This window comes from Erpetoichthys calabaricus, chromosome 18 (assembly GCF_900747795.2).
Source record: "Erpetoichthys calabaricus chromosome 18, fErpCal1.3, whole genome shotgun sequence".
NCBI lineage: Eukaryota > Metazoa > Chordata > Cladistia > Polypteriformes > Polypteridae > Erpetoichthys > Erpetoichthys calabaricus.
The window spans coordinates 50617866-50645685 of record NC_041411.2 but is presented as its reverse complement, the minus strand read 5'-3'; the positions used below and the strand labels follow the sequence as shown (position 1 = coordinate 50645685).

At 38.2% G+C, this 27820-nt stretch overlaps 1 protein-coding gene across 1 annotated transcript; it reads right to left on the bottom strand.

The window, feature by feature from the left end:
- Positions 1-321: 321 nt before the first annotated feature.
- On the bottom strand, positions 322-26799 carry LOC114669231 (calpain small subunit 1-like). The gene is made up of 11 exons (XM_028825428.2): positions 26633-26799; positions 21595-21673; positions 19679-19715; positions 13686-13778; positions 13068-13125; positions 12904-12968; positions 10179-10247; positions 9907-9985; positions 7316-7432; positions 5830-5888; positions 322-681 (listed from the first exon to the last, which is right to left on the bottom strand). The coding sequence occupies exons 2-11, from the start codon at positions 21636-21638 to the stop codon at positions 655-657; spliced, it is 648 nt and encodes a 215-aa protein (XP_028681261.1). The 5' UTR covers positions 21639-21673; positions 26633-26799; the 3' UTR covers positions 322-654.
- Positions 26800-27820: the final 1021 nt, after the last annotated feature.

Here is a 27820-nt window from a genome sequence, read left to right as displayed (position 1 = left end):
CAAAAAACAAACCACATGTAACAAATATTTAAATCTTACCTTGGTTTTTGTTCCATAACTCACAGGAATATTCTTAACTGTTCAACCAAAATGAGGAAACTGTGAATGAGTTTTATTTTACTATTTATGCCTGTGTCTATTTTGTGTGTTGTTGAATATTGATCTGATAAATACTGCAGAGCCCCTCTTTTTGTATATACCCTCTTGAAAGTATTTATTTTGCTTATGTGATTAAGTCATATACAATACTTACTGTTTCTTTTAAAACTTGAGCAAAACATGCTATGATGTAAAAGGATAAAGCACCAACTGCACAATGGATTTTATCTAAAATGATTTATTGTAATTTGTTTTTAAATTCATTCCAAAATAGGACAGCTGTACGGTTCTGTAACAGAATACTGACTGCCCTGTGCACCCACTCAAGTGGAGGTCCTGTGGCAACAGCTATAAAATGAATGATCAAGCCAAGACAGGGAGAGAATAAGAGAAGGTGAGAAAAGGTGCCCCTCACAGGCAGTAGCACTCCGAAGAAAGGAAAAAAAAGCACAGAAAGAGGCAGTCCATGACAAGTCAGCTCAAGACGCAAGAATCATGGCTTCTTTTTTGAAGTCGGCTCATTCTTTCGTCCATTTGCTGTGTATTTTCTCTTCTTCAAGAGTACATGGTCAACTGCAGCCACTACACAAAAAAATAAAACAAAATAAACGGTGGACACTTACTTCACAGCAATGAGCAACAGTTACGTAACTTCTCACACTGAATATATACAGATGAAAACAGAGTGAATTGCAGTGTTAGCAGGAAAGACAACGGTCCATTTCAAGAACTAGCAAGTGGCATTACCATCACTTAAAAGTGGCCATCAACTCCAGAAACGTTGGCTATGTCCACACCAAGATGTTTTCATTTAAAAACACAGACATTAATTTCTGTTTTTACTTTTCCTCCACACTACACTCTGGTGTATTTAACCCTGGAAATGGAGACTTCTGAAAACACTCTGAGGAGCTGTATACTTCTGAAAACGACGGCTCAGCTTTGCAATGTGAATGGGGGAAAACGTTGAAAAGTGCAGATTCTAATTGCACTCTGAATTGTTTGTGCTTATTACATAGCCCTTCGCTGATAAGATCCTTCTCATCAGAGTGTCTCATTCCCTGAGTGGTCACCCTTCTCAGAAGAAAACCATATTCCAACACACTGGACATACAGGAGTTGGTTATTCATGGTGCTTGTTGTGTTGCCTACCTGTAAGCATCTAAATTGCATTTTGTACAGTTTGAATGCGGCATGCTTGTGCAATAGGCACATCATCTACCGGTCGCTGCAGTTTCCCAATAAATCCCATTTCTTCCAGGATTTTTCTGCAGATGCGTGCATGCCCAGTATAGGCAAACGTCTACATCATATGCATCTTCAGTCATTTTAGACTGGATGTAGATACTTTTGTAAATGATGTGAAACACTAATGTGGATGGTGCTCAATGTTCTTATAAAAATGCCATTCATTTAAATGAAACTGTAGTAGTGTGGACATAGTCTTTTTAAGTTCTAAATTAAAGAAATGCATTCTAATGATAGTCTGGAGCAGTATGTGCAGAATTTCACTATGCACTGTTAAACAACATTGTACATTCTCAACAGTTTTGGGAGCACTTATTGTAGTTCTTTAATTGAGCTTCTGCAAAGAGGGTCCTGGACAGGCATAGTAGTTGCATGTTTTTGTTCCTACCCGACTGCTTCATTAGAATGCAATAATAAAAAATAATAATAATTCTTCATATTTATATTGAGCTTTTCAGTCTCTCTATATTACACTCATCTGAAATACAGGGAGGGCAGCGATTTGACCGCAATTGTTAGATCTGAACTGAACATCAAAAGGATATCCATTTAGTGAGTGTTGTCCTTAGAGTGTTTCATTCCAAAACAGATAACAGAATTGGATCTTTTACTACTCATTCTTCTTTATTGTCTTCCAAAATACAATGGATCTTTTTAAGGTGATGTGACTAAATAAATAACTCCATTCGCAGACAGTCATTGTTATGGGTGATTTAGTATCTACACTGATATTCCTGCATATTAGGATGCATAAATTATTTTCTGTTTAATAATTTGTATTTCTCTATTCCTTATTCCTGCTTATTGTTTCTTACTGTAATTCACAGCTTTGTGTTTCATGTATTAATCTACATTTTGGTGTTTATTATTTGATGTTTGTTTGTATCCATTGTTATTTATTTGATCTTTTTGTACCATTCTGAAGTGCATTGAGCATGGGGAAGACATTACATAATTACAATTTTAGATCATAATTGTTATTATTAATCCTTGCCAATAACAATTCTTATTTAATTTTATGGCTTGCTAGTGTTTACATTCTGCCATGTCAGGTCATTCTAATAGATTTTTTTCCTTTCTAAGTGTATTATCCAAATGATTTATAGTCTGAAGAGGACAAGTAATTATCAGTCCATCACTTTTTTCTCTTCAGCTTCCTTCCAAATATTTTATTAAACCAGAAAGTTCACGATGAATACACACAGGTGTAAATGGAAAGCCGTCCGATGAAGAACTGCTGGACCCTTTGTTATTTGCATCCTATTGTTAATAATGAGTAATTAAAACAGTGGATGGAGATGTTTATGACTAAAATAAGCAACTAAGTTTGGGAAATCTTAACACACGACACAATTACTGCATGAGCAAGAAGTGTCTCAACAGGAATAACTGAGTTATTTAGTAAATGGGTTGACATTAAAACCTGCAGCCACTATGGCTCCCCAGGGCCAACTTCGACACTGGTTTAAATGTTATATTTTTAATTTGAAAATATTGCTTGCTCAAAAAAAGTTCTTTTTTAAAATCTGGTGCTATGTTTAAAAAAGCAAAAATATAAAACAATAAAAAGAAAACGCAAGTAAGATTAGCTTATATGAAATGATGAAGCAGTGGCACATTCTTAACGGTATGACAGCAACAAAACATGGTCTGGTTACTTGTCTGCATGTCTCTCTGCTCTTTGGTACCTCCAAATAATTATTAAGGATTGAATCATAGACAGAAAACACACTTCAGACAAACCTCCTGCTGCTTTCTGTGCCTGCATGAAACTCATGGCGAGAATGACCTTTTTTTCTTTTCTTGGGGTATGGTGCCAACTTGCCAATTTTGCAATATCAGAATCCATTCCGACATTATCTTAAGGACTGGACTGTGTGGTTGTGAACTTTGTCCTTTAAGTGTTACATATACATGAAAAAAAAAACTGTATTATATATTATCAAGGTACAGTGGGAGACGTTTGTTAAATGAGTAGTGTATCTGAGTGTAGTGTGTTGTCATTAAAGAGGTTCATGTTTACACACATATACTGTATGTTTTTTTTTTTTTTTTTTAATTTTAAGTGCTTCTCATTATTACCACAGTAGTTTCATTTCTCCTACTATCATCTACTAATTATTTGCATTCACTTTGTTGTTGTCTTTCGTTATTTAAGAGGATTTCAGCAGCACAATAACGTCAGCAACCTAACATGGTTCGAGACTGGCCAAGTCTGACTTGCCTGGCCAGACTCATTTTGAGCTGGGGGTCTCAGATCTCATCCTTTAAGTGCAGTGCATTGTTACAATGTAAATACAAGTTCTCAAACGTCTCATCCGAAGATTACATTCTTGCATCCTTGGATTGCAAATCTGCCACTGTCTCACTTACTAAGGACAGGAGTAGCAGCCTGGCAACTTAGTCTTGACATCACATGCCAAAGCATGATTCTGAGAAACAAAACTAAGGATGGTCAGTAAGTTTAACTATTCTGCTTAATTCTTTATTCATGTATTTATTTATTTTTATAAATGACTAGCAGACAGACAGAGTTTAAACGTTAATCATTAGCTCTAATCGGAGGGTGCTAAACTAAAGTAATGGGTGTTCAGCCAGGATCTAAATACAAAGGGGGCATTTCATACACATTCTGGCAGATCATTTCACAGGTTTAGGGTCCTGCAGCTAAAAGCTCAACCTCCCACTGAGCTTTGGAATTTTTAGCAGATCAGCATTTTGAGAAGGTAATGTACATTTTAGTATGTAGGTAATGATAAGTTCAGGTAAGTAAGAAGGGCTTATGCCATTTAAAGCTTTATGTGTGAAAAGGACTTTTAAATCTAGACTTAACTGGAAGATATAATACAGACATTGGAAAGTAGGTTATGTTTTCATATTTCTTATTTGTAGTAGTTATTTATGCAGCAGCATTAACTTAACTGAAGGCAACAAATAGAATGATTACAAGAGGCTGTATATAATACATTGCAGAAGTCAATTTCATTAAAAATAAATGCATGAATTAACTTCGCTGTACTCGTTATAGTTAAGAGATGACAATGATGGATGTTTCCATCATATAGCACCCTGACATGTAGAGTACTGGTGAGGTCTCATCTGGAGTCCTATGTGCAGTTTTGATCTCCAGGTCACAACAAGGAAGGTCCAGAGAAGAGCAAGTAGGCTGATTCCAGAGCTACAGGGGTTGAATTATGAAGAAAGATTAAAAGAGCTGAGCCTTTTCAGTTTAAGCAAAAGAAGAGACCTGACTGAAATGTTTAAAATTATGAAGGTACTTAGTATGGTGGGTCAAGACTGTTATTTTAAAAACACAGGGACACAGTTGGAAAGTTTAAATTTCGCACAAACATTAGGAATTTGGTCTTTACCCAGAGAACCACCGACACATGGAATAAGCTACCAAGTAGTGGGACAGATAAAAGGACTTCTGGGACTTTCAAAACTCGACTTGATGTTATTTTAGACGAATTAAGTGGATTGGAATGGCGAGCTTTGTTGGGCTGAATGGCCTGTTCTCATCTAGATTGTTCTTATGTTCTAATACAGTATAAAGTTTAAAATGTCATTTGCCCTCCTTTAAATAGCAGAGGACCTGTTAATTCATACATACTCAAGTGTAAATTAGGACTGTAACACTGTATCTCTAAAGGTTACCAGGATAAATAAGAGGATACTGTGAAAGGCCGAGCCTTCAAAAGCAGGGCTACAAAGTTGTGGGCATTTTCTTCTCCTTGTCTAAGGGATGTTCTGTTGATCTCCACATTAAAGTATATTTTTGACAAGAACCCTCTGATTAGAGCGGCTGATATGGTCTACAAAATGTAACTCTGCATGTTAGTCATCTAAAAATAAACTGTTACCATTACTGCTTCCTATCTATTCTGTTTTTCTTTTTTGTACAGGCTAAACTGTCAAGCTACTACTTCACTTACCCATGGAAACTGACAAATTTTGGGAGATTTTTTTGTTCAACAATAGAGAAATGACTCTTACTCTTATTGCAAGCTCCAGCACTTAGTTTTGGAGAATGCCCATAAGTGCAAGGGAAGACATTAATCAATGTCATTGGATATATAACTGTGACTCTGCCTGTTATAACAATGTTATTGGACTTTATATTTCATAATTGTTTTGCAGTAACCATTGAAATGGGTCTGTTTTACTCTAAATTTAATGTAATTTGTGTGGTTCTATACATGCTGTATGACTGGTAACATTCTGGTAACATATTACACTTGAAAATACACTCTGAGCCTGAACTCACTGAAGTGTGCTGTATAAAAACTGTCAATGAGCAAAATGAATCAAGGAATTCTATGGTGTACTGTACTGTATATCAAAGTACTGCAAATCCTGAAAACAAACAAAAAAGTCAATATACAACCATCCAGTTAAAATGAAAACATATGTAGATTTACAACTGCATGCCAGGCTCAACCAATAAGTGCCAAATGCCACTATGGTGTCTGCTCTCCTTACCTCTTGAATATTGACTTTAATGGTCCCATCTTGATCTTTATCCAGTGTCTGAAAGGCTCCTGAAAGAAATATATAAGTTTAAAAGCAAGCACAGATTTTCTCAAGAAGAAGTTTTCAGAAAGTGAACATGAGATATCTAAACCCAAACAATTTTAATTTGGGGAAAAGGATTTGAATTTCCATTGTATAAATCACCAAGTAATAGCTACCAAAAAATCATACCTGTTCAAATAAAATTACTGCTGGGCAGCGATTAAAATTTTTAATCGTGATCAATCGCATGATTGTCTGCGATTAACTGCAAACAATCAGAACAATTACGTTATGTGCAAAATTCAATAATGAACCCAAGTAGTGTATTGCGTGTATTTGGTTTGCAAACACTTTAAACAAATAAGGTGATTTTTAACAGCAGTATTCCCTTTACATAGTAGCAGTTAAAATACTTCTTGTAAATTTTAAACATTAATGTAATCAAATCAAATATAAAACCAAAGATATTTGCCACTGCCAGGGCATTAACGTTTTATCAAGTTTGTTAAAAAAAAAACAAGATACCCTCAGAGTCCAAAGCCACGATCATAACAGGCACCTTCTGAGCAATAGCAAGTTAACATTTCTAAATCTGTTTTCAGTTTTATCTGAACAGATACCAGCAGAAACATTTTCTTTTATCAGGGAGCAGCATAAACAGTCTATGTTCAGTAGCAACTCTTTGAGGGTTAATATTTTTTCCAAAAAACTCAGTTTTCTGAAAAGTGCACAAAGCAATGGTTTCACACATAAATCAAAATAAAAGTCTGTCAGCGCCTGTTTGCAGTTTGCGGCAGCAGCAACTGTGTAGGGGGCAGCTCGATGACCAGCAGGAATGCACGGTGGGCTGGCTGTCTTTGTGAGACAGGTGCACAGGGGTGGCGGTGGCAGTTGCAGTGAGACGCAATATGGTTTGTACCTCCTGTCATTGTAAGCGTCTGTCTTCTCAGGTGAACGTTGCCATAGGTGCATCAGCTACACAAACGTGTTCACACCACGATCAGCTGGGGACCGATCAGCTGATGCCGGTACCTCACTTTCGTTTTCGATCTATATCCCCAGATCACTTGCATCAAAATCGGAGTCCGACAAATCAGAGTCCGATTCAGCGATAATAGGAAAAAAGTCATCCACGGATTACTTTGCTTTGAGCATTCACTTTGGTATCTCTCCACATGCCATTTTAGAAGCTGTTTGCTCTTCGCTACTCATGCACTCACAGGGAATCGAGGTCAAATCAACAAAGCTAACTTTACTTCTAATAAAAACGTATCGAAAAGCACTGTAACAAGAAGATCATTGATCTCTATCGATTATTAGCGAGACTGAAGCTTCCAAAATAATAATAACAAAAACTGCGTTAAAGTGCGATAAAATAATTATTCGTGTTAAAATTAATTAATGACTTAACTCGATAATAACGCACTAACTTGCAAGACAAATATATACTCACTGCACATAGCATCCAGCCGAACAAGGCAACCAATGTAGTTGTCAAAATCCATGTTGCCACCTTCATCACTGTATCGCCGGATAATCATCTGATAGAGTGCATCATTAAGAGGGAAGCCTGTAGAGAGAAGAGAATGAAGGGGACCAGCAGCAATGGAAGAGACAAACACGGATGCTTGGGGGTTAAGATAGATAGATAGATAGATAAGCACATAGTGATAAAGATAATGTAAAAAAAGTTGCCATGTCTTGCACCCAACAACATTTAGAAACATTTAGGACACTGTCCACGGTTGTTTTCTACTTTGCACCCAGTGCTACCAGTACACGCACCAGTCCACCAAGACCCTGCATTACATAAATCAGGTTTGAGGACATTTTACGTTATATTCATCCATTTTCTGCACCAGCTTATTTCATCATTAATCTTCAAGAGCTGGGTTTGAAAAATCTTTGAATGGAATATCATGCACCTCAGACACCAAACTTGCATAACCACCCATAATCACAAATACAGGGCAAACTTACAGTTTCCAGTCACCATAAACTCTGACTATTCAGAAAAAAAAACAGCCTCCCCAAAGATAGTGACCAGAGTAGAATCTGAACCAAAGTCCATGGTGCTGTGAGGCACCAGAACAATTTAATGCATCAAAGCTTCACTAAATTATGTATTCAGATATAAAGTACTATACAGTGGTAAGGGTTGTTCCACCTTACCCATACTTTGGGTGTGAAGCTACAGTATGGTCTGGGCCTACCCAATCATACCCATTTATTTTACAAGATGTTGCTGTCATTCATGAGATAATTCTGATAGCCCATAGGCAAATAATTTTATTGACTGACATTAAATTAACCCTACTGAGTTTACCATTTTATGTCAGCCACCTTGCATAAACATCATTAGTGGTTCGCCTAAATATTATGTAAATACTTATACAATGATTTTTGCAATGCAAAACTCATTAAACAAATATTTCAAGAAAAAATTGGAATTTGCAGAAGGCACTAGAAAAAATATGAATCACCGCATCCTTCTGCAACATTACAGTCTCTGACACAATACCCAGAAATGCAAGTTTATAAGATGTTTCCCTTCATATCTATCCTTGGTGCGCATACAGCCGTCTTATGCAAACTTCTTAAATTAGATCTAAACATCTGAATATCGCATCATTTTTTTCAAACGCTGGCATGAAAAAGCATGAATGAATTGATTGTATCATAGCAGGAGAGAGATACATTTCTGCAAAATGAGCAGATGCTCCTCTGAGTACACACTGGCAATAAAACTACATTTATGAATGTGAACAACAGACCTTACTCAAGCAAGAATATCTCAGTCTTAATAATAATTCTTTACATTTATATAGTGCTTTTCTCACTACTCAAAGCACTCTAAATCAACAGCAAGCTGACACCACGGACTCCTTTTAATGTTAAGTGAAAACATTTTTTTTTTTTTTTTTTTTATTAACTCAGGGGGCCGTTGGCAGCACAATACATAAAATTCACATAACTAATAAAGAGCCTTCTAAACAAGATTTAGAAGTTGTCAGTTGTCATTGGCTGCAGTACAATGATTCATTATTTAATGAGTGACACTGATACAACAATTCTGCAATTACAACTTAGTATGCTTCTCCTTTTCATGTTGGAAACCTGTGGAATTGATTTCTTTTAATAATGGAATTGAATTATACTTGATTTCTTTTTTGGCAGCACACACAAAATTTCTTCTCATTCACATCTAACATGTCACTGGTGTCACCAAATGGCAAATAAACAGTTTGTGTATACCACCTGCTCAAACCTACTAAGAGGAGGTTGGGATGGAACTCTCAAGCTTTCCATCTTTACTCCTTCCACAAGTTCTGTATAGCTGATGCAGCCATGCCTGGAATACAGTCATAATCCTTTTATGCATGTGGCAGGAATCCCAACTTCTCCACCCCCAGATGTTCAGATATTTGTCTACTCCTCTGTTCTACCAGGTTTGCCAGTGTCCAGTAACAATTTACTTAATAACATTTATTACGATGTAATGAATAATCAAAGAAAAGATTGGAATCCCAGCACAACTAAATGAAAGATCAGTTATTTCCAAAATCAAAAAGAAACAGTTGTAACCTGTGAAATTTATCCAAGGCCATTACTGTTGTTAGGTATTATCTAGCTCTGCAAAATTTGTAAGCTATTCCTCATGGATCCTACAACTTTGTATAAGCTAAAAGTTTAGAAATACACTGGTCATTGTTTGCCTGTAGCTGTTATAGAATGTTTAAAGCTGACCATTTTGTACATAGCTCCTTTTTATGTTTTGTATGCCTTCCACAATGATTAATTCTATCCATAAAATGCTACAATGCACTTCACCAGCAATGTGCTTTAGTCATAGTTTTATATCTATACTGTATATAGTTACAGAAGTAACTCACTTTGTAGTTGGTGGTCTTCCTCTAGCCTAACTTTAAAGTTATGTATGTTTAAATACCTACTGGTTCGGTGCATGCTACGGGGAAGATGCAAAGAAATTGAAATGACCTCATAAACAAAGATTAAGAGAACAATTCTTATTCATAGTCATACCAGCAGCTTTAAAGGCGCCAGGAAGTTCTGTTGCACTTATTGTTCCTGATCTGTCAGCATCATAGGCCTTGTAAACACCCTGAGGAAGACAAAATGCAATTTAGACATTTTCAAGGAAACGATTTACTTAAATTACTGTAATATCTATTATAGGAGGTAGCATTTTTTGGAATTTGCTATTCACTACTCCAAATGACCATAACTATTTCCCAAGTGAATCGTCTTGACACTTGTACAAAGGTTCAAGTATTACTGAGGCTCAGATACCTTACCTGCCATTTCTTGATGTTGTTCCATAAGTATTTAAATTCATGGAAGCCCAGCTTTCCTGTACTGTCACTCTGTAATGCTCAGTCAAGGGAAAAGCACATTAGTAAAGCAACTTGTACCATGAAAATTCAATAAATAATGGAAAACAATACAGCAAAGCATATATTAACACCAACATTGGAGCACATAAGCACGAATCAATATAAAAATAAGGCTTTAAAGTAAGCAAAAAGTATGTCTCAGAGATGCTAAAAAGTGAAAATAATTAACAGGGCTCTACATTAACAAAAGCCAGATTGCTAATGGCAACCATTCTGAGGCAACTGGTAACTACTTTTTGGCCCTTGGTTGCCAAGAATATGAGCCATTTTAGTGTTGCACTGGTTTTTCAGCAGTGGATGGAAACTTGGTATTTTTGCTCATTATGCTTAATTGGCAGATTGGCATTTAACTTGCTAGTTACACTTTGGTTTTATTTATCAGTTGTAAGTTGCACACATGAATGCTGCACCTTCTGGTTTTCCTTTATGCTGGCAAAGCAAATTAAAATAGTGTAACGACTGGCCGCTATTCAAGGATGTGTGAGCTGGTAGTGCATGTAACAAGAGTATTAAAAGTCTGCCTTACCTCTATGGTAACATCCCTGTCTAATAATCAGTATGGCGCAAGTTAAAATCCAGCTGGGAGACGAATGTAAAACGCTGAAAAACCATAAAGGAACCCACAGCAGCTACTAAATACGTCTGCCGAGTGGAAGTAACATAAAACATAAAAGTGTAAGAAACTGTTTGAAACATTGGAAAGAGAAAAATAAGCCATGATGGGACTAAAGTGAACATGTTTGTAACTACAAATTGATAAAATATTTAAAATGTCAACACACAGCAGAAATGCTGGCATACAACATTCAGTATGTACATGTCAAACATGCGTTTTGTCGGGCACATTTGTTCAATTCATTTTGATTCTTTCTTCAAAGTACTATAATATTAATGAATAATTCAGCATGAACATATTTTATCAGTAATAACGACCTTTGATTTTATTTAATAAAATATAAAAGGACTGATATTTTAGAAATCCACTAAAGCAGGGATGTCAAACTGAAGGACCCCAAGATGTAGCTTTTTAATGGAGCCCACTTCACCAATATTCAAAACATATTACATATGGCCTATGATGACCGCTACTTTTCTCAGAGATTCCCTGTATCTTTCATTTCATTAACACTAGAATTACCAGAGCCTATGAAAAAACTCGTAGATCCGTCCCACCTTAAATCGCTTCGCACCTCTCCGTCAGCGTCTTTTGTCCTGTAAATGTGTCAATAAGCAGCAATTAGCCCACTATCACATCCCCCCACCCAGCACAGTTTCTCAGCTCAAGTCTGTTTACCTGCGTGTCAGCTGCTTAGTATTGTAGTGAGAAGTCAAGCAAAATGACACCATTTATAAATACTATATTGTTATTCAGAACACATGCATTTCATGTGTGTTCCGTGTCTATAACAATATATGTAAACGCATCGTTAAAACAGAAATATGTTTTTCATGTTTTAGTAATAATTGACAAAATGTAGACATGAAGTCTATAATGTGTGAAGCCTGAAGTCCAAATATCAAATAAACACTTTCAAAAAAGTTACAAATATAACAGAACAAGTGCACTTCTATTCAAGTATATAACTGAAGAAAAAGAACCCGCGTTAGGGTGTGACATTGACACGCATTTGCTACGAAGCGATTTAAGGTGGGACTGATCTACGTGTTTTATCGTAGGCTCTGGTAATTCTAGTGTTAATAAAGTTTATTTTCCTACTCTAATTTAATGCCAGGATACAATGTACTTCACTGAGGCATTCTGTACCCTGAACATCCTTGTTTCTCTATTTTCTTCTGTTGCAAGTTTGTAGTTTCCCTTTTAACAAATTTGTTCTTAATCTTATTTTCCACATTAATTTCAACATGAAAACAGATTTTGAATATTTGTTTTTTAGTTTTCCTTTATTTTGCATTTAGTTTCATTCTCTTGTTAGGTTTATTTTACATTAAAATATGTAGAGAATTGTTGTATGTTTTCATTAACATGCAATTTGCCATACAAAGAATATGTGTATATTATAATGGACAATATGGGTTGGCTGGGATGGATGGTACCTTTTTAATGGAAGGATGTGGGTGGACGGGCATCCTGACCAAGTTGTTTACTGGTACCTTTCCTAGTCGGGAGGCTGATATAATAGATGGACAGGGGAAAACTGCTCCCCAGAACCATGTGCTTCCCCAGTACACTGGGTGGAGACATCCATTTGGTGTGTATCCTGTTCAGACACCCGGAGAGCTGCATGGAAGTTGTAGATTTGACGGGCAGCCTTGCCTGAGCTGCTAGAGGGAGCTGATGGAGGCTGGCTCTCTCTAGTCACAGGGAGGTTCCACCTGAACAAGAAGTACAAGATCTGTAGTGGTATTCAGTACAAAGGTCCAGAAGCAGACATCATGACAGCTTTCCAAAGGTATTTGGATATGATATTGAGACTGCATGGTCTTGCTTACTTTTTAAACATCTTAAGTTCTTATTTGGACAAAGAAAATGCCAGAGGGTTGAATATTAACTCTTTGAAGTAGTACCAGTTCCAACTTGAAAATACAACTAATAAGTCCTGATCAGTTTGCTAAACGACTTTAGGGGCTATGTTGGGAAGCAGTTCTTTTAATTTTAAAAGGATACATCCATAACAGCCACCATGCTCCTGCAATTCTCAATGCTGAAGCCGTCTGTTTTCAAATCAGGATCTATGCAGAAAAAAAGATTAATTAATGAATTTCTTTAAAAAAAATTTTCAACCAAGGTAAAGAACAAGTCAACTGTGATATTGGATAAAAGCTACTCACGGCGAGAAACAATCCTGTTCATTATGTTCATCAGTTCTGCTGGACTGACCTCCATGTCCTTTCACCAATAAACAGCAGGGAAAAATACATATAATTAAAATCTTAAAGGATCACATAAACTTCACAACTGCAATTCTCTTAATAAGAAACTAAGTTAAATCTTTGTATCTCACAATTATTTTTGCCATTTAAAACAATCATACCAAGTTCTTCTGTTAGTACAACTGGGCAAAAAAAAAGTGTAAAAGTGTAACTAGACAACAAATCAAGCTCACTAAAATATAGCTGCTAGTTTCTATTATATTCTTAATGGTTCTCCAGCTCACTGGCTGCTGCATGCCTCCACACAGTCTTCCACCTGCAGACCTTTTTTTTTTGTAGAATTTTTACTTTACCTCAGACATGCCTCAAGTGTTAGTTACAGTTCAATATTGCAAAGAAATGTAACCCAAACAGTGGACCAGGTAAATGTCTATAGGTCAATTTAAAAATAAAAAAGCATACAGCACTTCTAAATTAATAAATACTCCAGAATACCAAAATCTGTGAGAGTATGACAACAATTGCTTATAAAATTTCTAGCAGGGTCTTTACCTATAACAAGATTCTGATACTCACATCACCAGCCAGCTGCTGAAACAATTTACGGAACTGCTGCTCCTCTGAACTTTCATTCTGCTCTGCAAACACAGTTGGGCGTCGAGGTGGAGGCTGCAGCAGGATGAAAATGAAAAATGGTAACTCAAACAACATAGAGGTGAGAAGCTGTTAAATGTACAAAACACCCTAAGAGTGACAGAAACAAAACTGACTAAGCAAATAAGCATTGTCTAAACTCTCAGATGACTGCTTAGATTGTCAATAAGGTCTTCATTCAGAAACAGAAGCAGCTTTTGAAATTCATGGGTGCCCCACCAAAAAAACTTGATTATTCACCCTTTAAATTTTAACTTTGGATGCTGCAATGCTTTCACCTCAATTAATTAAACTGTTGAGAATTTTCAAATGGACCACACTGCAACAACAGAGTTTGTTTGTTTACTTTCACATTGTGAACTTGTTTGTCTTATTAAGATATTATCAACTGGCCGCTAAAATATCCCTCACCTTCCAATACATGGTACAATACCTAACTTAGGATCACAATGGAAATAATCGTTAATTAGTCATGCACTGCAATTCACTTATGGAAACAGCTCCAACATCTGAGGAGTTTCGACATTTCAGTAGCTGCATTTGTTAAATGCAACATGCCTTCCATGTAAAACATACTGGCACTGCCTTTGGGCAATAACATGATACCCCTTGACCCTAAAGCAAATGCTTTTCTGCAAATTTCCATCCCGTTTGAATAATTTAATGTATAAAGTTATGTGACCAGTGTTCTGACCTCCTACTTAATATAACAATTTAGAAAATGTGATTCAATTGAAATGTACATGCCTTTTTGTGGACATGATTTTATTGTAATTCAATTAAAACTTGTATTTGTTTTTGTGGGGAAAAAAACATTCATGTCATTTACTACAACTCTTATTTTATTATTTAATCAGTCTCTTTAAGAGAGGCTATCTTGATTCCAACAATGCCACAGGAGAATAAACATAATTAATATCTCACATTAGTAAAAATTTCTAGGGAAAACACCAGAAAGAACTACAAACAGATCAGGAGAACAGATTTTTTAGTAGAAATAGAATATACCAATTTAGATTTCCAAAAACAATCTCATATATATTTCTCTTCTGGTTCATCCTGCTTCCACTTCAAAACCGGTCCTGCCCACACGCAGCCGACACGGCGTTTCTCGATTCCTATTCGTCGTCTTCCATGTCGTGCACTATACTGGCCTGCTGAGCGTAATACATCCAACAAGTACTCGTGGTGCTGCCACAAAGGTAAAGTAGCTTTACCACCCTTGTGGGAGCCACCTGTGTCTTTACAACAGCTTCTTACACAGCAAACATCAGAAGCTAAAAATTATCGTGAACACATTTGAGAATATAACCCTTCTCTAGCGCTTGCTTCCATGGGTGCACAGATAACCCAACCTCCTGGCCTCGGACCATACTGTTTTAAAATACACGGGCAAATTTATCACCAAATCTCTCCACTATACGCTAACACTTCTACCTCTCCAGGATATGGACAGTTGTATGTTTGTGACACAGCGCAAGCTACTAAAGTACGCTTACAAAATAAAGCAAATTCTGCATGCAGCGAAAATGTACTTCTCCAGCTAGATTCTATGTTCAGAACCATCAACCCCTTCACTAAATCATACAAACACATGCATGAAATCGCTCAGTCCAATCCAACAGCATCTGTATGAATGGTTTTCAAGGAAACCCCTAGGCAGGATTTATGACGATACAATGCCACGACATGTCACACCGATGTTGCAGCGATTTTCGTCGGAGAAGATGGCGAAACGCCTGCCGAAAGGGACATTTGCATCTATGCCATTGGCAACTCCTGTAAACAGATTTTCATGCTCAATATGAATTGCAATCCTATGGTTTACCCACTTTTATTCCCTTATGGAGACATTGGCTGGCACAAAGATTTACAACATGTTCCCGATAAAAGAACCGCCAAGCGAATAAGGCTTACTCAATGCCAATTTTACGCGTACAGATTAGCAGTGAGGAATACATTTAGTATTTTGCACTCCAGTGGCAAACTATTCCAACAGTACGTCGTAGATGCGTATGTTAAAACAGAGGGCGCGTGTCTCAACTATCTCAGATTACATCAACAAGATCTGCACGTCGAACTATCAGACGCACTGCAAGCAAACGCTGAAAATAACAACGTTCGTGTAGGCAAAATGATCATATTACCGTCCACATTTCCAGGAAGTCCAAGATACATGCAACAAAACTACCAGGATGCCATGGCCATAGTATGTAAATCTGGAAAGCCTGATTTATTTACCACTTTCACATGTAATCCTGCTTGGCCGGAAATTCTATATGCACACTGCGTCTTTCAAGAAGTATTTATTTCTTCTTTATTTCTGAATTCCTTTCTCGCCGTTTTCCATTCCTATTCTTACACCGCCATATGCTACAGCGGGCATCAGCTAGTTAACAAGTATTAGTTTCAGCACTGGACATCCAACTACAGGAAATCTGCATCACATATCTAATCATATAAATAATTTCACAAAGGAGGATGATGCATTTTAATTTAAAGGGCTATTCACTAGTTTAAAATAACATTATCAGGACATTTAAATCTTTCCAGAGTACAGATTTTTGAGTTAATGCAAGTAACTGAATGATAATAACATATACCCTTTAGCTTACCCTTTTTTGATATGAAGACGTGCAACAGTGCATTTGTGCAGAAATACAATATCTTAAACTAGGAAGTAAATCAAATGTTAGAATCATTCATTGTTAAACTCTCATTCTGTGTGTGTGTCTTGGTCTTTCTATCCTGGTTCTTGTTACAGTATTAATTTTGACTTTGTTGCAAAATGGCAACAATTACGTGCAGATAAGCACAATATCCTACATTACTTTTCTCTTCTTCATCTTTAAATATTATCTTTGTGTCAAGGGAGGCTAGGAATTTTCCACTGAGGTGATTTCCTGCTAGGAGTACTGATATTGCCAGAAGGGATATAGTGGTTGAAGTACACAGGCCCTAAAGTTCTTCAGACCTTCAGGAGATAATAAAGGAACTGGGAAATCAAGAAAACAATGTAAGTATATTTTTAGATGGTTTGGAAATTGTTACATGGTCACATGGGCCAACATGTGGAGATACGACAGAATTAATGATGGCAATTCTAAAATGTGGTCTGTGAAATCAATTAAAAGGTAAATTAAATGAATGGCTAGATGATAATACAGAGATAAGGGATTTGTTTTCAAATAATTGGGTTCACTGAATTGTCAGACAAGTTGAAGGAAAATGTATCCTATTAAAATTGACTAGAGAAAAACAAAAAGTTGCATGCAAAAGTCTGAAGAACAACCTGATGATTACTGGGAAAGGTTATTGAGAAATATGCTAAAAAGGTTGTGGGGACAAATAATATGCCTTTGTTAATATATTCATTGATGGACTGCAAAGTAAGGTGCAAGAGGTAATTAACAGCCATACCACATGCATTTCAGAAGAGGTCATCCACCTGAAACTAAGCATGTTCAGGCCTGGCCAGTACTTGGGTGGGAGACCATCTAGGAAAACCTTGGGTTGCTGCTGGACGAGGTGTTGTTGAGACCAGCAGGTTGTGCTTACCATAACACATCTGAATGTGGATCCCAATGCAGTGATGGGGACACTGTGCTGTAAACATGGCACCATTCTTTGCATGAGATGTAAAACTGAGGTCATGACTCCGTGTGATCATAAAAGATCCTTGGGCATCCTTCATAAAGAGCATTGTGTATCCCAATGTACAGGCGAAAATGCTCTCCATGGCTTAGTCATTCTGGCCCCCTCTAATTGGCTCTCACTCTCCTTGTCTCCTCTGCTCTCCCTCCTCCTGACCACTTCTCTCTCGACACCAACACTGCCATAGACACACTATACTCGACTTTATCCTCCTGTCTTGACAGTGTTTATCCTTTCTTTTCCAGGCCTGCACACAAAAGACCCACCACCCAAAGGCTTTCTGAAAAACTCCATAATCCAGGGCAGCCAAAAAAAAAATCAGAAAGTCAAAGGCTCAGACTGACCTGAGTAAGTATCAGTCCCTGCTTACATCCTATTCTTCTGCCACCATCAATGCTAAGGTAAAGCTTTATCAGACTAGAAATAACAGCACCACCAACACACACTGGTCTCTGCTTTCACTTCCCTCCTTAACCCTCCTCCCCAACCTCCTCGTCTACTGATGACTTTGCCACCTTTTCTCAGGATAGGGTGGCAGCTATAAGTGGTCAGTTTGCCATTCTCCGACACTGATGTTTCCAACCTCCTCTCCAATCCCTACCTGTCCACATGACCCTATCCCCTCACATCACTTTAAGGCCATTTCTCCTTAACTCATTCCTGAAATTACACACACATCATTAACACCTCACTCAGCTCAGACATATTTCCTACCATCTTCAAACTGATATGATAACCCCAGTTCTCAAAAAACCAACACTCGATCCATATCAAGTTAACAATTACAGGCCTCGCTCTCTCCTTTCCTTTCTTTTCAAAACAACTGAATGTGCTGCTTCTAACCAGGTCTCTTCCTTCCTCGTACAGAATGGATTGCTTGATACCAACCAGCCCGGCTTGAAGAGGAACCACTCATCTGAGACAACTCTACTAATGGTGGTTGACCAGCTACAACTTGCTACAGCCACTAAGATGTCATCGGTCCTGGTCCTCCTAAATCTCTCTTCCACCTTTGACATGGTCAACCATGATTCTTGTAACCCTCTTTGACATCTGCTCTCAGATGGTTTGAGTCCTTCATCTAGGGCAGATCCTACAGCATGTCCTGACAAGGAGAGTTGTCAAAGGCTCACCAGACATTCACAGGTGTACCCCAAGGATCAGTGCTGGGTCCTCTACTTTTCTCTCTATATACCACTTCGCTGGGCTCCATCATCCAATACTATGTTTTCTCTTATCAGGGCTATGTGGATTATACACAGCTGTACTTGTCGTTCCCTCTGGAGGACAATACAGTATCAACTAGACGCACAGGTGTCGGACTCCGGTCCTCGAGGGCCGCAGTGGCTGCAGGTTTTCATTCTAACCATCTTCTTCATTAGTGAGCCGTTTTTACTGCTAATTAATTTCTTTTGCTTTAGTTTTTATTAACTTGACTCAGGCCCCTTAATTGTCTCCTTTTCCTTAATTAGTAGCCAAACAATAATGAGACATCAAACAAGCCACCACATGACCAGCTCACCTGTGCCCATCACACAATATCTGAAAATAAAGAAAGGCGAAGGTCTCACGAAGGTTGATCTCTCAGGTCACCAAAACATTTTGGCAATGTTCTTTGAAAAAACAGAAAAATCAACAAATTTGGAAATATCTGCTGTGGCAGAATGAGAGCAGCAACAAGCCATTGAATTAAATAATGGGCTTAATAAACAGCAAGAATCAGCTTCTCGGTAAGACAGTGTTTGGAGTGAAATTGGTTTGAAATCCCAGTTTAGCTGGTCATCTGTTGGCTCGTTTCATGTCTCATTTCTGTTTGGCTGCCATTTAATGAAGAAACAAATCAATTCAGAGGACTGAATCCTTAAAAACAGGGCTATTGAAATGAAGGGAAAAGGAGTTAATTAGCAGTGAAAACTGGTCACTGATTACTAAAAGGGCTAGAATTAAAACCTGTAGCCACTGCGGCCCTCCAGGCCCGGAGTTCGACACCCCTGAACTAGAGTATCTTACTGATATCTCAACCTAGATGAAGGACAACCATCTACAGCTCAACCTGGCAAAAACAGAGCTTCTTGTGATCCTGGCCAGCCAGTCTGTTCAATACCCCATCTCTGTACAGCTTGGCGGTATGCAACCTTGGGGGTGGTGACTGATGAGCAGCTTCATTCACCATTTATTTTCCAGTGGATAACTCAGGTTACAAACTACATACTTAACTCTGTGTGAAGACTACTAGGATTGGACCCCAGTACAAAACTTACCGGCTGAGATGGAATGAACTGGTTAATGTCTACACCTCTGAAAAACAAAAAAAAATTCAGTAGTCATTTTTACATTTGCAGAGTTTTAAAGAGCCAGAAGTTAAATAATGAAATAATCAATCCAGAGCTAGTTTACAAACTGCATAATAGGAAACGAAATGTAGAACAAAACTAACAGATTTAATGACACTACAGTATTATATATTTACCATGGAAGGCAGGTTACTAAAAACTAACTTAATTCTCATGTCTTACTCATTGTAGGATTCTTGTATGCAATCTGTCTTAAATGCTCTAATTGATAATGAACATACAGAGGTGCATACAAATATTGTTAAAGAATACATGATCCTCAAGAGTCCGCTGGAATCGTGTATGTAATAACAAAAATGTTTTATTTAAAAAAAAAATAAATGAAATAAGAAATTAACAAGAATGTTTAGGATACAATGCATCCCACACACACCACTGGGCAATTCTACAGCAAAACCAACCCAATAAACATACAGTTAAACATAGCACATGACTAAACCCTCTATATTTAACAGGATCCAGAGCATAATCTGAGAACTACCGCTACAGATTAATAGCATTATTCTTTTTCTCTGTTTGCCCCAGTGCTAGCTCATGCAGTAGGTAATGTCTTATTTGGTTAAAACACACCTGAAGGATACATGGGCTTGTACAAAAAGGATCATTTACTACAGGCTATCCTCTAAAGAAACTACAGAAATTAACAAATTAATATGATGCTCTACATCTTGCCTTATTTAGTAGAACACAAGAGTGCGGCCCATGCAGTAGCAAATTGTAGTTTGTGGTCTACATAGTAAACATACATTCACCAGCCACTTTATTAGATACACCTGTTCAACTGCTTGCTAACGCAAATATCTAATCTGCCAATCAAATGGCAGCAACTCCATGTATATAGGCATGTAGACATTGTCAAGAAAACCGAGCATCAGAATGGGGAAGAAAAGTGATTTAATTGACTTTGAGCATGGCATGGTTGTTGATACCAGATGGATTGGTCAGAGTATTTCTTAAACTACTGATCTACTGGGAATTTCACACACAACCATCTCTAGAGTTTATAGAGAATGGTGTGAAAAGGGGAAAATATTCATTAAGCGGCAGAGGAGAATGGCTAGACTGGTTTGAGCTGACAGAAAGGCAACACTAACTCAAATAACCACTTGTTACAACTAATGTATGCAGAACAGCATCTCTGAACCCACAACAAATCAAACCTTGAAGCAGATGGGCTACAGCAGCAAGAAACCACACCGGGCACCATTCCTGTCAGCTAAGAACACGCAACTGAGGTTATAATTCTCACAGGCTCACCAAAATTGGACAACAGAAGATTGGTAAAACATTGCCTGGTCTGATGAGTCTCGATTTCTGCTCCGACATTCAGATTATAGGGTCAGAATTTGGTGTCAGCAACATGAAAGTATCAATCCATTCTGCCTCGTATCAACGGTTCAGGCTGGTGTAACAGTGTGGACGATATTTTCTTGCCACACTTTGGCACTTTGGTTTCTTGATTATGATGATGAGTCCACTGTACCCTGATGGCCTCCACAGTCACCAGAAATCAATCCAATAGTGTACTTTTGGGATGTCATGGAATGGGAGACTCATATCATGGATGTGCAATCGACAAATCTGCAGCAACTGTGTGATGCTATCATGTCAGTATGGACCAAAATACTTGAGGAATGTTTCCAGCACTTTGTTGAATCTATGCCATGAAGAATTATGGCAGTTTTGAAGGCAAAAGGGGGTCAAACCCAGTACTAACATCATGGTGTAACTAATGAAGTGGCTGGTGAATGCTCTATAAACACTTGTTGTGCTGTGAGCATTTTGCTATACATGATTAAGAAAAGGCACTTAGTATCGCTTACCCAACAGCCTTGAGCAGGCCACCCAGCAATCCCATAGCATTCATTTTCGGATAAATGCAATTCCAGAATGGGCAGAGAGCTGAGAAAAAGAACATAAATTAGGTTAAAAAAAACAGCACTGCTGTCATAGTAGAAAACACAAGAGACTGCAAGCCTAAGACTTAAAGCCTAAGTTTCTCTGGAGAACCCATAAACAGTTTTTCCATTGGCCTGATATGCCAATACACATTCAACTCCTGAACCTATGAACCTTTAAAGGTTCAATCAACCCGATAAAGGCAAGAGCAGATTACTTTAAAATTTCCCTATTCCACCAATGGTTCATGAAAGTCACAAATGTCTTTTTCAAATCATACCTATCATAGTGATAATTTGAACAAAATGTTTCATGAACTGAAAACAAAGTTTAAACAGTTGTACTTCAAAAAGCCTCAATGATCCAATATTGACTAACATTAAAACAGAGAAATACAAGTGGCAGCAAAATGACAGCTGATAATAATAAATGTATTTGCTTAAAAACATTTATGACTCAAAGTCTACATCCTGAGGCTTGAAATGATCATAGAGCAGGAGGCTTGGCCTGGTGTCAAACAACAAACACATAGACTTTTCATTAGACTACACCAAGTTTTCAAGAGCACATAGTTTACTCAAGCCACTAGATATTTGGGAAAAATAGCATGGAAGCAAAATTCTCATTCTTTCTCACGTTAACCAAAACATCTTCTGGATAAACACATTAATTTTAAAGTAGTGTAGGTTAGTGGCTAAAAAATGGGGACTTCAAACTCCAAAGCCGGATTACAATCCTCACCAACTGTATGATTCACCACTACCTGTCTCTGAGGAAGTCACTTATCCTGCTTGTTTCCTACATGAAATAAAATCAAAGAGCTTGTAAATATGCCCTAGAATGCCTTCAGATGGTTTTGAAGACAGAAAGGGGCTACAGAAAATAAATACGGGTATACAGTGATCCCTCGCTATATCGCGCTTCGCCTTTCGCGGCTTCACTCCATCGCGGATTTTATATGTAAGCATATTTAAATATATATCGCGGATTTTTCGCTGCTTCGCGGGTTTCTGCGGACAATGGGTCTTTTAATTTCTGGTACATGCTTCCTCAGTTGGTTTGCCCAGTTGATTTCATACAAGGGACGCTATTGGCAGATAGGCTGAGAAGCTACCCAACTTACTTTCTCTCTCTCTCTATCTTGCGCTGATGTAGGGGTGTGTGAGCAGGGGAGCTGTTCGCACACCTAGACGATAGGGACGTGTGCAGCTGCTTCCTGAAGGACATGCTGCACGGCGCTTTGCATACTTAAAAGCTCAAAGGGCACGTATTGATTTTTGTTTGAAAAACAAACTCTCTCTCTCTCTCCCTGCTCCTGACGGAGGGGGTGTGAGCTGCCGCCTTCAACAGCTTTGTGCCGCGGTGCTTCACATACTTAAAAGCAAACAGCCCTATTGATTTGTTTGCTTTACTCTCTGTTTCCTTTGAAGAGGAAAATATGTTTGCATTCTTTTAATTGTGAGACTGAACTGTCATCTCTGTCTTGTCATGGAGCACAGTTTAAACTTTTGAAAAAGAGACAAATGTTTGTTTGCAGTGTTTGAATAACGTTCCTGTCTCTCTACAACCTCCTGTGTTTCTGCGCAAATCTGTGACCCAAGCATGACAATATAAAAATAACCATATAAACATATGGTTTCTACTTCGCGGATTTTCTTATTTCGCGGGTGGCTCTGGAACGCAACCCCCGCGATGGAGGAGGGATTACTGTATATGATTTAAACTTTATTAACTACATTCTTTCACCAAAGTTTAAGAATATCCTTGCCACCTGGCGAATTCTTTATTATTATTGCATATGTACCAAGTACAATCACTCAAGGCAAATTATGAGATAAAGATACCATTGTTAATGCATATTTGTACAGGCAGCTTAAGTAGCTTACTCAGTGACACACAGTAAGTCAGAGGTACTTTGCCATTTAGCTTACACAACCTGAATCTCTTCCTTCTCCTAATGACATGATTACACTGCACATCTTCATCTAGTAGGAGCCATTTGTATTACTGCTGCCTCATAAGTAAACCCTAATTAATATTATATTGGAGTAAAGCCTTAATGCAGATTTCTGTTTTATAATAATCAGAGACCCAAGATGAATTCAAAAAGTTAAAAACATAAGTACTGAATGAATGAGGAGAAAGATTTAGTTGATGACAGCTTGGCTGTATTAAGCCTTGCAATAAACACATACGGGGGGCACGGTGGCGCAGTGAGTAGCGCTGCTGCCTTGCAGTTAGGAAACCCGGGTTCGATTCCCGGGTCCTCCTTGCGTGGAGTTTGCATGTTCTCCCCGTGTCTGCGTGGGTTTCCTCTGATAGTCCAAAGACATGCAGGTTAGGTGCATTGGCAATCCTAAATTGTCCCTAGTGTGTACTTGGTGTGTGGGTGTGAGTGCCCTGCGGCGGGCTGGTGCCCTGCCTGGGATTTGATTCCTGCCTTGTGCCCTATGTTGGCTGGGATTGGATATAGCGGGTTGGATGATGGATGGATAAACACATACTGTGCCACATCTGTCTATAGATAAAGTGCAGAGCTTTCATCTGCTTGCAGCAACTGTCTTCACTAACATACAGCACATGCAGTTGCCGCATGGAATTTTGTTCTAAAGTTAAGTGCTTTCTATAAATTTAAAACAAACATCTAACCCACTCTGGAACTTTACAGTGGAGGGTATGGGATGCGGAGGAATAGCTTAAAAGACAAGACAACTGCTGTGTATTTCTGACATAACCTTGGCAAGAAAAAAGGGATCTGGAAAAACTAATTTTATTGCCTATTCCTGATTCTATTTTTCTCGTGATAAAATATTTTCTATTTGTATGTACGAATTCTCACATAAATACAGAAGAAAATAAAAATAAAACTAACCATGGAGAATCAAAACTTTTCTGTGATTTGGTCTGTTGGGAGGAAACGATCCCCCAGGTGGGTTAAAAGTTTGTTACATGAGAAGACTAAGTGCTAAGCTATCGTACACAGCTGGTCTTTTTTTTAAATGGCTGAATCTTATAATATTGGTGTTTTTCTGTTCAAAACTATTTTACAATGTGTGTATAACTGCAAGACAAGGATCAATATTTTATAATAGAAGGATTTGGTGTTTAAGCTTCTCCTCTGTGCCTCATAGACTGCAAAGCACCAGTGAGGACACACATTTTTTTTTTTTTCCATTTTTGAAAGCAAATAACTTTAAAAACACAATTTCACATGGCAGATGCATATATACATGTTTGTTAAGCAATAACTTTGACTTAAAAAATACTGAACTTATCCTTGAAATAGTTCCAGCTCTATTAGAATCATACTCTGTAGTGCTGTTCAACCGCCTACAATGATCAACTGTACCATGCTCATTTCAATTGCTCATTTCAAACATTCATCCACTGATTTTCTGTGTAGACTTAATCCAGTAACACGGTTGTAGAAAGCCTGCCACAGTTTTGGCAGGACTGGGTGCCAGATGAGAAATAACTCTGCAGAACAGCCAGACCACACAAACACACTCATAAAGAACCAATTTATAGTTGACAGACACCTTCAGAAGTAAGGCATGGAAATGTGACAGGAAACTTTCAGGTCCCTAAGAGACATGAAGAAAATGTGCAAACTTGACACAATTACCAAATGGACCCGATATGAAAGTCAAATATACCAGTATATTAGCTAATGGCATTTCAACTGACATGGGATACAATACAAATACACAAGAACAGCAGCTGGCCATAAATTTCAGCTGTCCAAAACTATTTTAAGGGCAACACTGTGAAGGTTACTCCACTCCTACTGTAGATACTGTATTTTTGTCACCATGACAAAAGGGTGTGTCTAAAAAATTGTGGGGGCAAGGTTTAACTTGTTGATACCGCGGGTGTGGTGCACTAACCAAAGCAAACAGGCTGAGCAACACAGGCATGAGACAAAAAATGAAGGGTTTACGCCAACACCCAAGAGTAAAGATGGAATGAAAGACCAACCAGTAAAACTTCTGACAGCACAAGGCTGACTAATACTAACCATACCAATGTCGAATAATTTAAAAAATATATATATTTGTAAAGCTAACATATGATAGGAATTGTTAAATAACAAAAAAAAAATTACACAGGAAGAAAGAATACCAGCATTATACTGCACATCCGGAAATAAATCTTGGAGTCGGTAATCCCGCCCAGAGACCCCGCTCTTGTCATGCCTCCATAATCTAAACAGTTTTTAATCTCATTTTAGGGTCGCGGGGAACAGCTTTTACACGACAAGCACCAAACCTGGACGGGATGCCAGTCTATCAAGACGCAAACCCTAACTCAACTTATGCTGAGCTATTTTTTCCCACTCGCCCGACACCTTTATTACGTGTTAGTAAAACTAGATTTTGTATATTAAACCCGCAAACACACACTGATCGGATCGGAATTCGAACCGCAAGCAGACGTCTGCACACAGGCAGTGAGTGAATAGTTCAGGACCACTTAGTGCATGAACATATTTGACGAAACGATGGCGAAAAGTGCGCAACACAGCAGTGGACTGGGCCATGAAATCAAAAACTGTCAAATGCATCTACACGAAAATAATGAAGCGGACTACTATAATCCTAAAAGACTCAGATGGGTTTGCACATTTCAAGAACTTAACTGACCACTATAACTATGTCAACAAACTACGAGTTGAGACGAACTAAAAATACACCGACAGCCATATAAAACATTTAATTAGTTTTCATCCATTATGAAGTGTATTTTTCGCAGGCCCATGACTGTTCTATTTCCTCGGCACCAAGATGCATAAAACATTGAGGCGCACCCAGAGTGAAGGGCCTGGGCCCGCATCCCTCCCACCTCGTCTTCAGCACTCTCTGCGCAGCACTTTGCCTCGCCGAACAATTACAAATATTTACATTACATGAATGACATGGACCCAAACGGCCTTGACATGTAACAATATTTCTATCCACGTACCTGCAAAAGTTGCGTTCTTTTGGCACGGCTTAAAGCTCAACACAGCTTTCGAGACCCTAGAACTACTGGCACAGCTCTTACTCACTCGACTGGCACTACAAGCTCGTCCACACCCTGCCCTGCGGTGGCCGCGCCGCCTCCAACGCTTTTTCCTCCCCGGGTCCAAGCGCCCGTCGACAATTCTTCTAAAATATTTTTTAATATTTTTCTCCCTCAATATATTAATAGAGACGACTTTAAAGTAACGTCAGTCAATCATTTTCTAACCCGCTTTGTCCTGAACAGGGCCAATCTGCTGGAGCCTATGTCAGCCAGCATAGGACACAAGGCAGGGAACAAACCCAGGACAGGGTACCAGTCCATCGCAGGACACACACACATACCCACACACACACGTAACCAAGCACAGCCTAGGACTGGTTTAGGATCGCCAATTCACTTAACATGCATGTCTTTGGACTGTGGGAGTAAACCGGAGCACCCGGAGGAAAACCATGCAGACACAAGGAGAACATGCAAACGCCATGCAAAGGTATTACCTAATTAATATGGCTGATAGAAAGACGACGTAATTACACTGTAGATGATGCTACTTGAAAAAGAAGAATATTTAATTTGGGGACTGCAAGGGCTGGGTACACTGTACTCGTTATTTGAATCTGAAGCTGAAAGAGATGTTTGAAAAAGGGATCGGATCGAGTTGTCTTGAGTCATCCAAACGGTTATAGATTTGGAGACAGAGGGATTTTTTAAAACTGTGTCTGTGGGACTGATATCCTTAATTTACTTTCATCGATGGGCTCAAAACTGAACATTTAAGGATGGACAGAAAGATTTAACTGCAGAAAGGACGTTTGTTTTTAATTTTGCATACTATGTCAGAGACAGTTGTGTAAGACAGTGAACTGTGTTTCATTTTTGGGAGGGGTTAACTAAAAGTTGGGGTGCCTTTAAGTAAGTTTGGGGTGTCTAGCGGGACGAGTGTTCTCTGCATGTTAAATTTGTGGTTGATATTATATTTTTTTAATCACTATTATGGATGTGATTATTTCATTGTCAGTCTAATTTTTATTTTTGAGTTATTTGTGAATTGTGTTTTCTCTTGGTAGCTAATGATTTGTGCATTATTTAAATTATTTTTAGAGAGAATCTATTGGTATAGATTTTAAAGAAGTTCATTATATTAAT

Coding starts and splice junctions, on each gene's coding strand:
- LOC114669231 (XM_028825428.2), bottom strand. CDS start 21,638: ATGAATGCTATGGGATTGCTGGGTGGCCTGCTCAAGGCTGTTGG. Junction 7,433..9,906: donor TGGCGCCTTTAAAGCTGCTG/GTATGACTATGA, acceptor TTCTCTCTACAG/GCTTCCCTCTTAATGATGCA. Junction 682..5,829: donor TTAAAGTCAATATTCAAGAG/GTAAGGAGAGCA, acceptor TTTTTTGTGTAG/TGGCTGCAGTTGACCATGTA.